Below are 15,905 nucleotides of genomic sequence, written 5' to 3'. Positions count from 1 at the left end.
AAATGCTTGTTCCCTCCCCATTTACTTAAATAGAGCCTCGCAGTAGTCTGCAGGTTAATAGCACTTTGAATCTGCCCGGTGCTGACACCGAGAGCCCCACTGCCGGGAGGAAATGAATTGTAGTCTTCCTGGCAGCCTTTCAGTCATCGGGGTGGCAACAGTTCAGCATCAGCCACCGCTTAGTGGATAGTGTTTGACAGCTGTAACTATTCCCCCAGCACTGACTGACAGACGGCCCTGCAGTGCATCAGTAGAGAGCCGGCTGTCAGTCAGTGCTGGGGGTGCGGTAACAGCTGCTGATCACTATTTAGTGAGTGGCGGCTAAAGCCACACTGATTTCACTGCAATGACTGAAAGCCCAAAGCTGCCAGTAGGACTAAAGTTAATTTCCCCCCGGCAGTGGGTTTCTCAGTGCCAGTGCCAGTGCCAAGCAGCTTTAAAATGCGATTAACCTGCAGATATAGGGTTAATCTGAAGGTTAATAGCAATTTGAAGCTGCTTACCTCTGGCACCGACAGCCCCACTGCTGGGAGGAAATGAACTTTATTCTTCCCGGTATCCTCAAGCTTTCAGTCATTGGAGTGGCACCAGTGCAGCATCAGCCACTGCTAAGTGGATAGTGTTCGACAGCTGTAACTATTCCCCCAGCACTGACTGGCAGTTGGCCCTGCAGAGCATCGGTACAGAGTCAGCTGCCAGTCAGTGCCGGGGGCACAGAAATAGCTGCCAGTCACTATCCACTGAGTGGTGGATGAAGCCACGCCAGTCTCATCGCAATAACTGAAAGCCCGAGGCTTCTATTAGGAATAAAGTTCATTTCCTCCAGGAGTGGGGCTCTCTGTGCCAGTGCCGAGCAGCTTTAAAATGCTATTAACCTGCAGATATTGTGTTAGTCTGAAGGTTAATAGCATTTTGAAGCTGCTCGCTGCTGCCTCCGAAAGCACCATTGCTGGGAGGAAATTAACTTTATTCTTCCCGGCAGCCTTGGGCTTTCAGTTTTCATTGGGATGGGACCGATGTAGGTTCAGCCACCAGTTAGTGGTAAGTGATCGACAGCTATAACTGTTCCCCCAGCACTGACTGACAGCTGGCCCTGCAGTGCATCAGTACAGAGCTGGTTGTCAGTCAGTGCCTGGGGTGCGGTAACAGCTGCCGATCACTATCCACCAAGTGGTGGCTGAAGCCATGCTGGTCTCACTGCAATGACTGAAAGCCCGAGGCTGCATAAAGTTAAATTCCCTCGGCAGTGGGGCTCTCAGTGCCAGTGCTGAGTAACTCTAAAACACTTAAACCTGCAAATTAGCCCCATAATTGCAGGTTAATAGCTTTTTTTTTTACCTGATAGGTTCCCTTTAAGAAGCCTGCATCAGTTTATTTTTTTTATACGAGAAGAACGGATGAAATTTTAATGTTAAAAACTGACCAAACGCTGATGAAAACCTGATTTAAAACACAGATAAAAACGGATCAGTCTTTTATCGAACGAGGGAAATCCCTGAGGTGTGAACGAGCCCCTAGGCGGAGGACGGCAGGTTTACCGCTCCTTTAAATCCGCAGTGGTGCGTCGAGGTCGTCTGCAGTTGCAGAAGTTGTTTTATTATCTGTTTTGTGCTAAGCATTTTGTGACTCCTGTTTACAATAAGATACGGCAAGGCGGGGAAGTAAAACAGAAAATGCAAACAGCAGTACAAATGACTCCGTTCCCGGCTCCTGGATACGCTCTTTAAAGCTATTTTCATCTTAGCAGGCTGACATTTAAACCACCAGAACACCGATATTTTGTGGATCAAGACGACATTCATCCTGCCAAGTGGTCAATTCCGCATCGCCGTATATGCATTGTTCTTTATAACTACTGTAGCTTTCTTTAAACTACCTGAGGAGACCTTTAAAAAGTAATTCACACCATGAAAGGGCACGTTTGTTCGGATTAATATGTCAGCCGCTTATTTTCTTGACAACACGGTGAGATTCCGCTAGACTGATAGTGAATGGACGTCTCATACCTTGTGTCAGGAGCTGGAGGTTTCGGACCTCCTCTCGGACTTTCAGCTGAAGGACTTGTTGTAGGACGTATTGCCGCTGACTCTCCTGAACAATCCCCATCCTCTCCAACTTCTTGTCTGTAAGTCGTAGCAGAGCACGGCCTGAAAGGGACAAAAAATCAGTCAGGGATCCATAAGTACGGAGGGTTCTGATTTCAGCAATATTCTGGGTTAAGATAATGGGCACACAGAGGTATTTTTAGGAGGTTTTTTTTTTAGTAGAAAGTAGGTATGTCATAGAATGGTAGAGTTGGAAGGGACCTCAAGGGCCATCGGGTCCAACCCCCTGCGAATGCAGGCTCTCCTAAATCATCCCAGATATAGGTTTATCAAGTTTCCGCTTGAAGATTTCCATTGATGGAGAGCTCACTGCCTCCTATGGTAGACTGTTCTACTGCCTGACTGCCCTCATGTCCACATGGAGTCTTGAGATTTGTAGGAGGATTTTGAGATTTTCAGCTTAGTTTTGGCATCAAGCGCAAACTCTCCAAATGGTGACTACCGAGCGCTACCATGCTCAGGAGCTCAGTACACGTAACTAGCGATGGGTGAGCACTACCATGCTCAAGAGCTCGGTATTCATAACTAGTGATGGGTGAGCACAACCATGCTCGGGTGCTCAGTACTCGTAACTAGTGATGAGCGGGCACTACCATGCTCGGGTGCTCAGTACTCGTAACTAGTGATGAGCAGGCACTACCATGCTCGGGTGCTCAGTACTCGTAACTAGTGATGGGTGAGCACTATCATGCTCGGGTGCTCAGTACTCGTAACTAAAGATGAGTGAGCACTAACATGCTCAGGAGCTTGGTAGTAGTAACTAGAGATGAGTGAGCACTACCATGGTCAGGAGTTTGGTACACGTAACACTGCTATAGTTGAGTGCTCGGTACCCGTAACTAGAGATAAGCGGGCACTACCATGCTCAGTACTCGTAACTAGTGATGAGTGCACATAGCCAGTTTCTGCTCCAAGAACTCATTGAAAAAATTCTGTGTGCACAATGCCGTTGAGTGGAAACTCTCCAAATCTTCCTTAAAAACACAGAACTCCTCTAAAACTTGGAGTTTCCACTCAATGGCTATTTGCAAATAAAGTCTTTTTGGAGTGGTTTTGCATTTTTGAGGAGGACTTGGAGTTTCTAGTCAGTTTCTGTTCCAAATATTCTGTGTGTACGTAGACAGTTTTTGATCCAGAAACTCAGCAATGTCCACATAGTCAAAGAGTTTATGATGTTGCATAGGTCAGAGTTATCAGAATTGACATCCAGAGGCAAGTCCAATCATGATTTCACTACCGTTAGCGTCTTGAAAAGCTTTTTCCAAAGTTGTATCCATTAGTCCATTTTTGCACCACTATTTAAAGGGATTTTCAAAAAAATTTGAAAAATCATAGCGGAAAGCCTTGCCAATAACCAGAAGACAACGTGACCACTGAGGACTCTATTTGCAGAGTCAGGAGACTGGTGGTCAGGACATCATTGCTGCTGTTGGAGCTATCATGCTAGAGAATGGAATAGATCCCTGGGGTGACGAAGGCATTATTAGCATGGCTTCCTTCTGGGAATTATTAAAAAACAAACCCAGAAATATCCAGAATTAATTTGACAATCGCCTGCTCAAATGACATATGGAGGACCAAGTGTCCACCCCTGGTTGCATTTTGATCATCTATGTCAGGGTTCCCCAACTCCAGTCCTCGAGGGCCGCCAACAATGCATGTTTTCAGGATTTCCTTAGCATTGCATGGGTGTTGGAATCATCAACTGTGCAGGTGATTAAATTACCACATGTGCAATACTAAGGAAATCCTGAAAACATGCACTGTTGGCGGCCCTGGAGGACTGGAATTGGGGACCCATGATCTATGTCATGGGTCCTGGCTAGTGGTCTTAATGAGGTTGCCCACTATTATATTTCAATACATGTATGGGACCACAATGGTCTAACAAAAAACCCAATCCCTCACAAACCTCCATACACTGACCCCCAGTCAGAAGAAGTGGACCCTCTCTTTCCTTCAGAGGATTCCTTCGAGAGGCATCACAACCTCTATATATGGTCCTGCTCAGGAAAAGCTAACCCTCTCTTTTATTCAAAGGATTCCTTCCTAGAGACAACACAGTTTCCCCACACTGACCATGTGTCAAACAATCATTCTCCATTTTGACAAATGAAACACACCCATGGGCGGAGGTATGGGGATAGCGAGAGACCCTTCTGTCTCTCCATCTATTCGTATAACCCATGGAATCCCCTAACAAGCCTTCTGCCACTACAAGTACCAGAGCAGACATTCAGGTTTACACCACCTTCGTGATACATACCCTCTGCCATGTTACACCAGTTAGAATGAAGCGGCAGATAAGGGAGCCCAGCCATTGCCCCATTAATTCCCTGTGGGTCTGCTGAGCAGCGTTACACTCAGCTTTTTCCAGCAGCCCCAAAGAGACTGAATTAAGCTGCATCTGAGTACTTGATCTGCAATTGTTTTGTAATAAGGATAAAAAGTGTCCTATCAGGGAGAAAAGTTCACTGTTTTGCCAATTGGTGAGGGTCCCAACACTCAGACCTTCACCTATTAGTAAGTGATGATCACCTATCTTGTGGACAGGACATAACTTAATTTAAGCAAACAACCCCCTTACATTTGAGCTGAGAACCTGCACGCATTTGCCCATGTGTGCACACACAGCTGACAATTTTGGTCTGTGCATATGGTGTTTCGAAACTTAGGGGTACTTTACACGTTGCAACATCGCAATTGTGTCGCCCAGGGACAGGGGGTACTCAGAACAGGGTCAATGGGGTCGCTTCTAGACGTATCACGGTGGCGTGACCTGGTCTGTGATCCCAGGCCCCACAACAAAAGGAGAATATGTAAAGGGAGATTGTCTGTGACGCCACCCGTGGGTTGCGGTGATGAGATGGTGGCACCGCCGCTGCCTCTGGGGACCGTGCCCGGGACTGATGGTGTGGGGCAGCAAGGTGGGATCCCCTCCACGGGTAGGGGAGTTGTAGTCCCGGGGCCCGATTGGGAGTTGTGGTGGTGGCAGGACTTGCAGGGATCAGCACACTTACAGTTCGGTTGTCCTGGTGTTGGATGAGGCTGCTTTCATGTGTAGGGTCAGGAAACACAGAGTCTGTTTTGTCAACCAACTTGCCAAATGGCCGGTCACCTTTGGCGGGTGTCTTCGGGTCCCACACCCAGATGTACAGCCAGGGCCCTTCTTTCCACACTCTCTGTCTGTCTCTTTCTTGTTTGGACTAGTCCGTTTGAACGGCCTCCGGATCGGGTACCTCTCCCAGCACCGGCGAGCTACAACTCTGTCCCGGTCGCCTCAGAATCCCCGTGACCGGATCTCCGTCGCCTGTGGCCCTCACAGTCACCTAGTCCGGTAGTCCAGGGCTCCAACCCCAGCTACCACCTTCTCCCGGGGAGCTCCAAGCTTCCCCCTGTCAGCGCTTCACTGACTACTGCACAACTGAACTGAATTCTGCTCTGTCACTTCCTTAACTCCCCTCGCCCCCTCCCTTTTCCTTGGGAGGGGGTGAGTAGGGCCTGATTGGCTGCTGTACATCTGTGTGGGGATTGTGTAGCTGCCAAGGAGGATTAACTCTTTCTGTGACTACTTGGTTTTACCAGGGTGTCAAACTAGTATTTGCTAGCGATGTCCAGCGCGATAGCACCCGCCCCCATCGTATATGCGATATCTTGTGATTGCTGCCGTAGCGAACATAATCGCTACGGCAGCTTCACACGCACATACCTGGTCGGCGACGTCGCTGTGATCGCCTAACAATCCCTCCTTCAAGGAAGAGGTGCATTCGGCGTCACAGCGACGTCATTAAGCGGCCGGCCAATAGAAGCGGAGGGGCGGAGATGAGCGTGACATAACAGGCCCACCTCCTTCCTTCCGCATTGCTGGTGGACGCAAGGAGATGTTTGTCGTTTCTGCGGTTTCACACACAGCGATGTGTTACGAGGGGGACCCGGGGAAGCGTGCCAAGATGGTATATGGACAGCTTCCGCCGGTCAAGGTCCACTGTGCGGTGTAAGGGACCGCTGCTATGGTGGGAGAAGAGTGAGCGGGTTGCTGCTAGAGATCGTCTGAAATGTCACAGACGATCTGCGTACACCTGTCCGCCCTAACCCGTGAGGGTTGTATGGCACGGGGCTCACAACTCGGTGTACCTGTTGCACGGGGACGCACAGAGGTGCCTACGTACGTGTGCCAGCGGGAGTCACAGGAATATGGCACGAGGGTAGCACAGAGGTGCCCACGCACGTGTGCTTCAGAAACCAGGTGAGTCCGACAGAGATTCAAGGAGCTCACCTGGGACAGGAACACAGCCTGTTAAACGGAATACTGCCGGAGCAGCAAGGCAGGGGCGAGACCTGCAAAATACAATGTCTGTACAGTGGCGTGGCAGCACGCTGCCAGACATCCAAACATAGAAGGACGGTCGCGCGCCGCCATGATGGCAGGAGGGGTTTTTAAGGAGATGTAGCTCCAGCCAAGGGCGGGCGCGAGACGGATGTGACCCAATCATGATCTGTGACGTCCTGGCCCGGCCAGTCAGGATTCAGCACATCACCAGCCTCGTTATCTGGCCGTGTGATACCAGTGAGCGAATCAGAAGACGTCACGTGGGGCACATGCTCAACCTCCTGCCTCTGGGTCATAAAGGCGGGATCTTCGGTTTCACAATGTGCAGAGCTAAGGGAAGTCTTGCTGCTTCCCTGAGCATCTATCCTTTGCACACTGTGCAACCACTCCAACCCTCTGCGATGCTGAGCAGGAGGACACGTGGCAGGCAAGGGATGGTAGACCACTCCATTCCTTACAAGGAGTAAACCACTAGGTGTCACCCTTCTGCTGCATCTAGGAGGAGGAAACTCCTGCAGTCTTCCAGGCCTTTGGCGCTGCTGAGCAGGAAGGCTCGCGGCAGACAAGGAATGGGGGACCACCTCATTCCTTGCCAGAGGAGAGCCACGAGATGTAACATTACCCCCCCGTCTAGGGCCCCCCCGCCACCTGTGCTCAAAGGCTGCTACCAAACCCGGAGCGTGGACATGATCCTCCAATTCCCAGGTCCTATGCTTCGGTCCACGACCGACCCACTCCACGAGGAAGTACCTCTTGCCCTTAACGATTTTTGTTTTAACCAACCTCGCTACTTCAGGGTTGTCGGACGAAGAGTCGGCCGTCGGCCACCTATCATGCCTGGCCTCTAGAACTCTGGTCCTTTTGGACCTGAAGAGGCCCACGACCTTGGAGGTATGGTCCCAGGAAAGTACATCGTTCCGTAACCTAGGGGGAACGAGGGTCTGGCCAGGTGGCACCAGGTCTAGGGGAGTGGGTGACCCGGTGGTCCTGAGGTGTTCTTTACATGACCCTGCCCAGGACGAGATCTCCCCTGTTGTCCAGTTGAGTATCGGAGCATGCAGTTTCAACCAGGGGAGTCCTAGTAGGATCTCATCCGTCCCTTCTGGAAGCACCAGAAAGGACACCTGCTCATGGTGGCCTGGTGGTACATCCATCCTGAGAGGGACGGTGATCTGGGTAATGGGTTTGACAAGTAGGGACCCGTTGACTACCTGGACACTGATTGGTTTAGGCAACAGGACCAGGGGAACAGAGTACCTAGTTGCCAGGGAGGCTGAAATGAAATTGCCGTCAGCGCCAGTGTCTAAGCAAGCCAGGGCAGGGAAGACAGTGGTGCCGAACTGCAACTGGGCGCTGAGGGTTAATTTAGAAGGAGAGGCAGCGTCTAGGGTTCCTCCTCTGATGGAAACCAGACTTTGTCTCTTTTCCGATGGTTTTGAACATCGGGGTAGCTACATGTCCCCTCTGCCCACAAGCAAAGCAAATGACCGGCGGCCGAGAGCCTGTGGTAGAGGAGACCACCTTGGAGACTTCCATGGGCTCCACAGAGTCATCAACAGAACTGGCTGGGAGACTGGTCTGGTGGGGAAGGAGAGTCAGAGGCTCTGTAGGCCAGGTAGACGTGGGTGCCGAAGAGACCTCGAGCCTCCGCTCCGCGTGGCGGATGTCTATGCGAGAAGCAAGCCGTATCAAGGCCTCTAAGGTGGTTGGCACATCACGCGTGGCCAGCGCGTCTTTGACGAACCCTGCCAGACCCTCCCAGAACACAGGGACAAGGACTTTATCTGGCCAGTCCAGCTCTGCGGCGAGTGTCCTGAACTGCACCGCAAAGTCCCCGACTGAAGTGGACTTTTGCCGAAGGCGTAGGAGTCGCAGCGCGGAGTCGTGGGTGACTTGAGGCCCGAGGAACACCTTTCTCATGGCCTCAAGATAAACTGGAAGATGATTCACCACCCGATCTCCGCGCTCCCACAACGGCGTGGACCATTTTAGCGCTCTCCCTGTGAGCAGGGACTGGACGAATGCTACTTTCGCCTTCTCAGTAGCATAAAGAGTGGCGGACATCTCCAAGTAGGTGGTAACCTGGTTTATGAAACCACGGCACTCGGAGCTGTCCCCGTTGAAGCGCTCTGGGAGCGCAAGGCGAGGCGACTTTCCGCTCAATTCCACAGCCTGAGTGGCCGCTTGGGTGGCAATTGTCGCTAGAGCAGCCTTATCAGGGGAAGACCGCTCCACAGCTGCCAATCGTGACTCCAACTGCTGCACATAACGCAGCAACTGCTGCTGCTCTTCTGCCATAGCCAGACCTTTGGCGCGACCGTAATGTTACGAGGGGGACCCGGGGAAGCGTGCCAAGATGGTATATGGACAGCTTCCGCCGGTCAAGGTCCACTGTGCGGTGTAAGGGACCGCTGCTATGGTGGGAGAAGAGTGAGCGGGTTGCTGCTAGCGATCGTCTGGAATGTCACAGACGATCTGCGTACACCTGTCCGCCCTAACCCGTGAGGGTTGTATGGCACGGGGCTCACAACTCGGTGTACCTGTTGCACGGGGACGCACAGAGGTGCCTACGTACGTGTGCCAGCGGGAGTCACAGGAATATGGCACGAGGGTAGCACAGAGGTGCCCACGCACGTGTGCTTCAGAAACCAGGTGAGTCCGACAGAGATTCAAGGAGCTCACCTGGGACAGGAACACAGCCTGTTAAACGGAATACTGCCGGAGCAGCAAGGCAGGGGCGAGACCTGCAAAATACAATGTCTGTACAGTGGCGTGGCAGCACGCTGCCAGACATCCAAACATAGAAGGACGGTCGCGCGCCGCCATGATGGCAGGAGCGGTTTTTAAGGAGATGTAGCTCCAGCCAAGGGCGGGCGCGAGACGGATGTGACCCAATCATGATCTGTGACGTCCTGGCCCGGCCAGTCAGGATTCAGCACATCACCAGCCTCGTTATCTGGCCGTGTGATACCAGTGAGCGAATCAGAAGACGTCACGTGGGGCACATGCTCAACCTCCTGCCTCTGGGTCATAAAGGCGGGATCTTCGGTTTCACAATGTGCAGAGCTAAGGGAAGTCTTGCTGCTTCCCTGAGCATCTATCCTTTGCACACTGTGCAACCACTCCAACCCTCTGCGATGCTGAGCAGGAGGACACGTGGCAGGCAAGGGATGGGAGACCACTCCATTCCTTACAAGGAGTAAACCACTAGGTGTCACCCTTCTGCTGCATCTAGGAGGAGGAAACTCCTGCAGTCTCCCAGGCCTTTGGCGCTGCTGAGCAGGAAGGCTCGTGGCAGACAAGGAATGGGGGACCACCTCATTCCTTGCCAGAGGAGAGCCACGAGATGTAACAACGATGTGTGCTGCCGCAGGAACGACAAACAACAATGTATCTGCAGCAGTAACGACGTTATGGAAATGAACGACGTTACACAGATCAGTGATTTTTTCCGCTTCTGTGCTCGTTCATCATCGCACTTAGGATTTACACGTTGCGATGTCGCTACTGGCGCCGGATGTGCGTCACTAATGACGTGACCCCGACGATATATCGGTAGTGATGTCGCAACGTGTAGAGTACCCCTTAGTCTGAGGATCAGCGCATGCACAGACCAACATTAAAGGGAACCTTTCACCTGTTTTTTGCCCTATAAGCTGCGGCCACCATCACTAGGCTCTTATATACAGCATTCTAACATGCTGTATTTAAGAGCCCAGGCCGCTGGGTATAACATAAAAAACACTTTATAATAATCACCTAGAAGGTCGCTCCGGTGCACAACAGTCGGATGGGTGGCGCCGTTCTACGGGATCGGCGCCTCCCCTTTCGGCCATCTTGGTCTTCCTTTTTCTGAAGCCGCGGTGCATGACGCGTCTACGTCATACACACATGCGGGCATTGAGGTCCTACGCAGGCGCACTTTGATCTGTCCTGCTCAGGGCAGATAAAAGTATTGTAGTGCGCCTTCGCAGGACCTCCATGTCGGCAAGTGTGTTTGATGTAGACGCATCATACACCGCGGCTTCAGAATAAAGAAGACCAAGATGGCTGAAAGGGGAGGCGCCGGTCCAGGAGAACGGCACCACCCATCCGACTAGTGTGCACCGAAGCGACCCTCTAGGTGAGTATTATAAAGTGTTTTTTACATTCTGCACAGCGGCCTGGGCTCTTATATACAGCATGTTAGAATGATGTATATAAGAGCCCACTGGTGCTGGCTGCAGCTTATAGGGCAAACAACAGGTGACAGGTTCTCTTTAATGGCTCTGCCCGAGCGAAGGTAAACATTCTACGCTTGTGCATTTTCTTCAGCTTTACTATGTTAGTGCCACATTCTGCGCAGTCTGTGGATGTTGTAGGAGTCATCCACATCTGGTCATCACCTACTACTAGTTTTACATCAATCTGCGAGGAAATGTGAGAAAGGACACGATGATATATGGGTTAGTCTTATAGATTTTACCTTAGGCGGGCATTGCACATTACGACATCGCAAGCCGATGCTGCGATGCCGAGCGCGATAGTCCCCGCCACCGTCGCAGCTGCGATATCATGGTGATAGCTGCTGTAGCGAACATTATCGCTACGGCAGCTTCACATGCACTCACCTGCCCTGCGACGTCGCTCTGGCCGGCGACCCGCCTCCTTATTAACGGGGCGGGTCGTGCGACGTCATAGCGACGTCACACGGCAGGCGGCCAATAGAAGCGGAGATGAGCGGGACGTAAACATCCCGCCAACCTCCGTCCTTCCGCATAGCCGGCGTGAGCCGCAGGACGCAGGTAAGGTGATGTTCCTCGCTCCTGCGGCTTCCCACACAGCGATGTGTGCTGCCGCAGGAACGAGGAACAACATCGTAACATCGGTCCTTCCGAAATTATGGAAATGACCGACGCTACACCGATGATACGATTTGGACGTTTTTGCGCTCGTTAATCGTATCAAAAAGGATTTACACACTACGATATCGACTGCGACGCCGGATGTGCGTCACTTTCGATTTGACACCACCGAAATCGCACCTGCAATGTCGTAGTGTGCAAAGCCCGCCTTAATGTCAACCAAAAGTGACCTGGTTATTACCATAGTTCCAAGTTCTGGTAGAGCTATGATCTCCTTGGCTCCCAGAGTTGCCAACAGGGAGTGACTTGGAAAATTTAACAGCTATTTTATACCAATTGTTACTTCTCGTGTATATATGAAAAGTTTTTGATATATCTTATTAGTTGAAGTTTCCTCTTCAACTAAAAAGATATATTTATCTTCTTCACTTACTGTCACGGTTGTCAGACAGTCATGTGGTTTCTGGCAATAGAAGGTCACAGTGTTTGGCTGCGCAAAATGGTTCCTGACTTTCTGTTGTTCCTGCTGTCAGTATTCATTGTATTCGGTAGCTTTCCTGCAGGGTTTTTATTTCTTCCCCTTATGCACCCTGCGGAGCTCTCCTTCCATCTAGCTGATGATTAATCAGTTCATTCAAGCTCTGGATAAAAGCAGGTGGCTTGTACTTCTCTATGGTATCACTTCTGAAACCTTGCTGAACTTCTACTAGAGTTATCTGTGGATGAGTAGTTCATGCATATTCCCCCGTGTGTCCTCCTTGTGTCTTCTCTGGTGTCTAGTGGGGTTGACAAAGAGCTCATCCAACCTATCCCTTATATAGGGCACAGCACTGGGAATACCTAGGGTCAGGTATCCGGCTTGGCGCGTAGGTGCGGAACCTATTGAGGGTGGTGAGGGACCCCAGGGATCAGGGGTAGGTTTGGTCAGGGGTCACCATCTCCCCCCTTCCCTAGGCACTGGGTTTCCCTCCCTTTCGCTTGGTAGCTCCCCATACCTAGACTGACACCTACTGTACCGGCAGCCGGTAGCCCCTCACTACATATCAGCAAATAAGCTATAATATTGTCTCTCCTAACATGTCTTTTCCAACCACGGGTTAACTTCAGATTTTTTGTATCCAGCTTTTTGACTACATAAATATTGTTTTCTTATATGTATTTTACAAGATATTAATGCAAGTACAGCTCCTAAGTAATGCAATGAAAGCTAACGTATTTGTTGGGAGCAGTCCTTTGCGCGCTCGTCTGTAATATTAGAGTATACAATGTCCCAGCATTTAATGACGGATATGAAAGTCTCATTCAGCTGAAGTGCTGGAGTAATTTCCAGTAAGTGAAGGATATAAATATGGAAGTTATAAATAATAAATATATGGCTGCTGCTCGATAGACCGCACCGGTTCACTTACGATGTAAACATTGTCATATGAGGTAAGGCGATCTACCCGTAAGAACAGTTCCTAAAGAGGGAAGTTGTCAATATTTTACAAAATGCCCCGAGCAAAAGATTAGAGTTTCCAATTTGTTCTAGACAAATCATTTAACATGGTTGCCACTATGTTACAGATAGTTTAAAATAGAGAAGGATCACATGACCTCGGCCGCGGCCCGGTGGTGGGCTTCCTCATCATGCCTTGCAGTTACCCCACCCTATACTACAATCGGACAGCAAGGATTATGACGCGTAGCCATTATAAAAGCCCAAGTAGGAGATGCGGCTGCTAATTTGTGGAAAATGCATGTAAGAGGTGAGGATGGTGAGAATTAGGGTGTAAGGAGAAGAGACTAGATAGATTTAACTTATAAGAAATTGAGAGACATAGATAGTGGTCACTAACAGCGATCAGCGACCACTACCATGCTTGGTACTCGTAACTAGAGATGAGCGGACACTACTATGCTCGGGTGCTCTGTACCCATAACCAGTGATGAGCGAGCACTACCATGCTCGGTAGTCATAACTATTGATGAGTGGGCACTACCATGCTTGGGTGCTCAGTTCTTATAACTAGTGATGAGCGAGCACTACCATGCTCGGGTGCTCGGTACTCGTAACTAGTGATGAGCGAACACTACCATGCTCGGGGGCTCAGTACTGGTAACTAGTGATGAGCGGGCACTACCATGCTCAGGTGCTCGGTACTCGTAACTAGTGATGAGCGGGCACTACCATGCTTGGGTGCTCGGCACTCATAACTAGTGATGAGAGAGCACTACCATGATTGGGTGCTTGGAACTTGTAAGTAGTGATAAGCGAGCACTACCATGCTCGGGTGCTCTGTACTCGTAACCAGCAGTTGGATGCTCGGACAGGCACGACTCAAGCACTCTAGTATAATGGAAGTCAATGGGTACTCAAGCATTTTTCCGGGAACACTTCCAGAAAAATGCTTGAGGTCATGTGACGCCCTGGACTAGCCAGGTAGTCACAGACATACCAACACACACACACCCACCCTAGGCAGTTACAGCAGCCAAACACAAAACCCTTGTTGCCTCCCTCCAGGGTCTGATGTCCACACCAGGTGGGGCGGAGCCAGGTGGTTGGCCCCACCCACCGAGGAGTTCACAGGCCTGGAGGCGGGAAAAGCAGTAGATAGAGTTTGGAGGTGAAAGTGAGAGGTCACGAACTGCGAGTGTCTGGGTTGGAGCCCAGGCACTGAGAGCAAGGTTGGCAGACGGTGGTGGCCATCTGCAGGAGTTAGTAGAACTCCGCAGAGCCGTAAGGACCGGGGTCGGGCGTCGGCCCGCCGATACTGGACCGGGGAACGGAGTGAAGCTAAGCACACAGGCAGGTCCATCGGACCCCGACCAGGCTTGGAGCCGCTGTCAATAGTCAAATCCGAATGTGACAGGAACCCCAGGGGTTTCCCAACTAACAAGTCCCGATTGAAGGCAACCTTACACCCAGAGAGGATATACAGCCACCCCCACAGGCTAGAGATCCAAGGGCCAGGGCCTGCGGGCAAAACGGGATCCTACGGCACCTATACGCCGGGGAGCGGACTACCGGTGGGCAACCACAGGAGTCAGAACATTCTAAAAGGTGCAGGGAAAGACAGCCACCATCAGCCGTCCGGGGAGAGCACAACAACAACACTGCAGCCGGCTGCGGGACCCGTCCATCCGGCCGTTTTGGTTTACCAGAGACTCTGTCAGTGATTGTCTGAGTGAGTACACCAGTGCCGTCAGGCACCGCGCCACGCTGTCCCTTCAACCCTGCACCCCAGCAATCCAGCCTCCCCGTTACACCATCGGGCCCCGGGATCACCAACCCCAGCCCACGGAGGGGACAACATCTCAGCTGCACCCTACCATCTCTCCCGGGATCCCCGTTACCAGCAGCGGTGGTGCCATTATCACCACGACCCGTGGGTGGCGTCACGAACAATCAGCCTAACCAAACCACCCCCTTTTCACTCACGGGTGAGGAGCGCTGCTCGAGTTCCCGGGTCCGGTCCACCGCTTGTGCCACCAAGTAGCAGCAGCAGAAGCCCCGGACCCGAGCGTGGCGAGCGCGTCCCCTCCGCCCGCGACATTCACCATTGACTTCCATTATAGTTGGTACCCAAGTCACATCCATCCAAGCATTGAACTGCTCGTTAAGAGAACCGCACACCCTAGCATGGTAGTGCTCACTCATCACTAGTCACTAACACTGGGTTATACCTATCCACTGCTGTTTGCCTTACCCAATATTGTGTAATTTTCTCTGTTGATCTACCAGCATTCTTACACCACACCACCATTTATTGTAGCTCAATCTCTGACATATTGATAATGCCATGCCAATTTATGACATGGTCACTTTGACATAATGAAGGCAGAGTTTGCATTAAACGGTTTTAAAGGGGTTGGATACAGTCCTAGGGGACCTCAGAGGGTTACACGCTTCTTTTCTGGGCAACTACAGGCTTTGGATTACTTTCAATTTGTGCCAAATCCATTTGGACCTAATATAAATTTTTTCTGACTTGGATGAATCATCTCTATTTATGAACTAATATAAAGTTGCAGGAGACAAAACATTCCAATCCTGATTAGTCCCAGAGCCTTCCATGGAATTATTTCCATTTTTTCCATTGGTTTTCTGTTTTAACTCTGCAGATATTTTTAGCAAATAACTAGAGATGAGCAGATTGGTCTGAGGAGCACAGAGTTTGACATGAATTTTATAAAATTTGCACTTTCACACAAATTTCAACACATTTAGATTCCCAAAAATATACTTGCCCAACATCATATGTCACAGGAATGAAGAATTAGAGTGTGGGCTAATGTGCTTTTGTGTGGCCGCATAGACCTCCCCATAGTGCCCTGCAGCTCTGACATATTGCGGATTATCATCCTTTGTTCAGTGGTGGTCTGTACCTGGACCATCACAGATCAGCAGGTCCCAGTGGAGCACAGTTTGTACGACAGTGGCGTTTTCCATCTCCAGAGTCACTGGGTAAGTCTCTCTCTTCTGTAGAGTGTAAGTGTAGCACCCAGGGGGCAGGGGTTGTCAGGCACAGGGGTGTCTTGTACCTGAGTTACTCGTCACCGGGCTGGTGTGATGGTCTGGGATGTCACGGTGGCCTGCCCGGTATTGTGCCCCGAGGTGAACACCAATAAAGAAGGATGATG

The 15,905-nt window shown here is 50.8% G+C and overlaps 1 protein-coding gene across 5 annotated transcripts in view; it reads right to left on the bottom strand.

Moving 5' to 3' along the window:
* SAMD12 (sterile alpha motif domain containing 12) overlaps positions 1-15,905 on the bottom strand; it is an 878,347-nt gene that overhangs the window by 448,641 nt on the left and 413,801 nt on the right. For all 5 annotated transcript variants that reach the window (XR_012754659.1, XM_075352926.1, XM_075352929.1 and 2 more), the window contains exon 4: positions 2,007-2,147. Coding sequence is in view for 4 of the 5 variants with exons in the window: in XM_075352926.1 (XP_075209041.1) it covers positions 2,007-2,147 (141 nt within the window). In the remaining variant the exon portion in view is untranslated. The remainder of the gene's footprint in view (positions 1-2,006; positions 2,148-15,905) is intronic.

Source organism: Anomaloglossus baeobatrachus, chromosome 6 (genome assembly GCF_048569485.1).
Source record: "Anomaloglossus baeobatrachus isolate aAnoBae1 chromosome 6, aAnoBae1.hap1, whole genome shotgun sequence".
Lineage (NCBI taxonomy): Eukaryota > Metazoa > Chordata > Amphibia > Anura > Aromobatidae > Anomaloglossus > Anomaloglossus baeobatrachus.
Note: the sequence above shows the minus strand (reverse complement) of the source record. Positions and strands in the feature narration are given on the sequence as shown.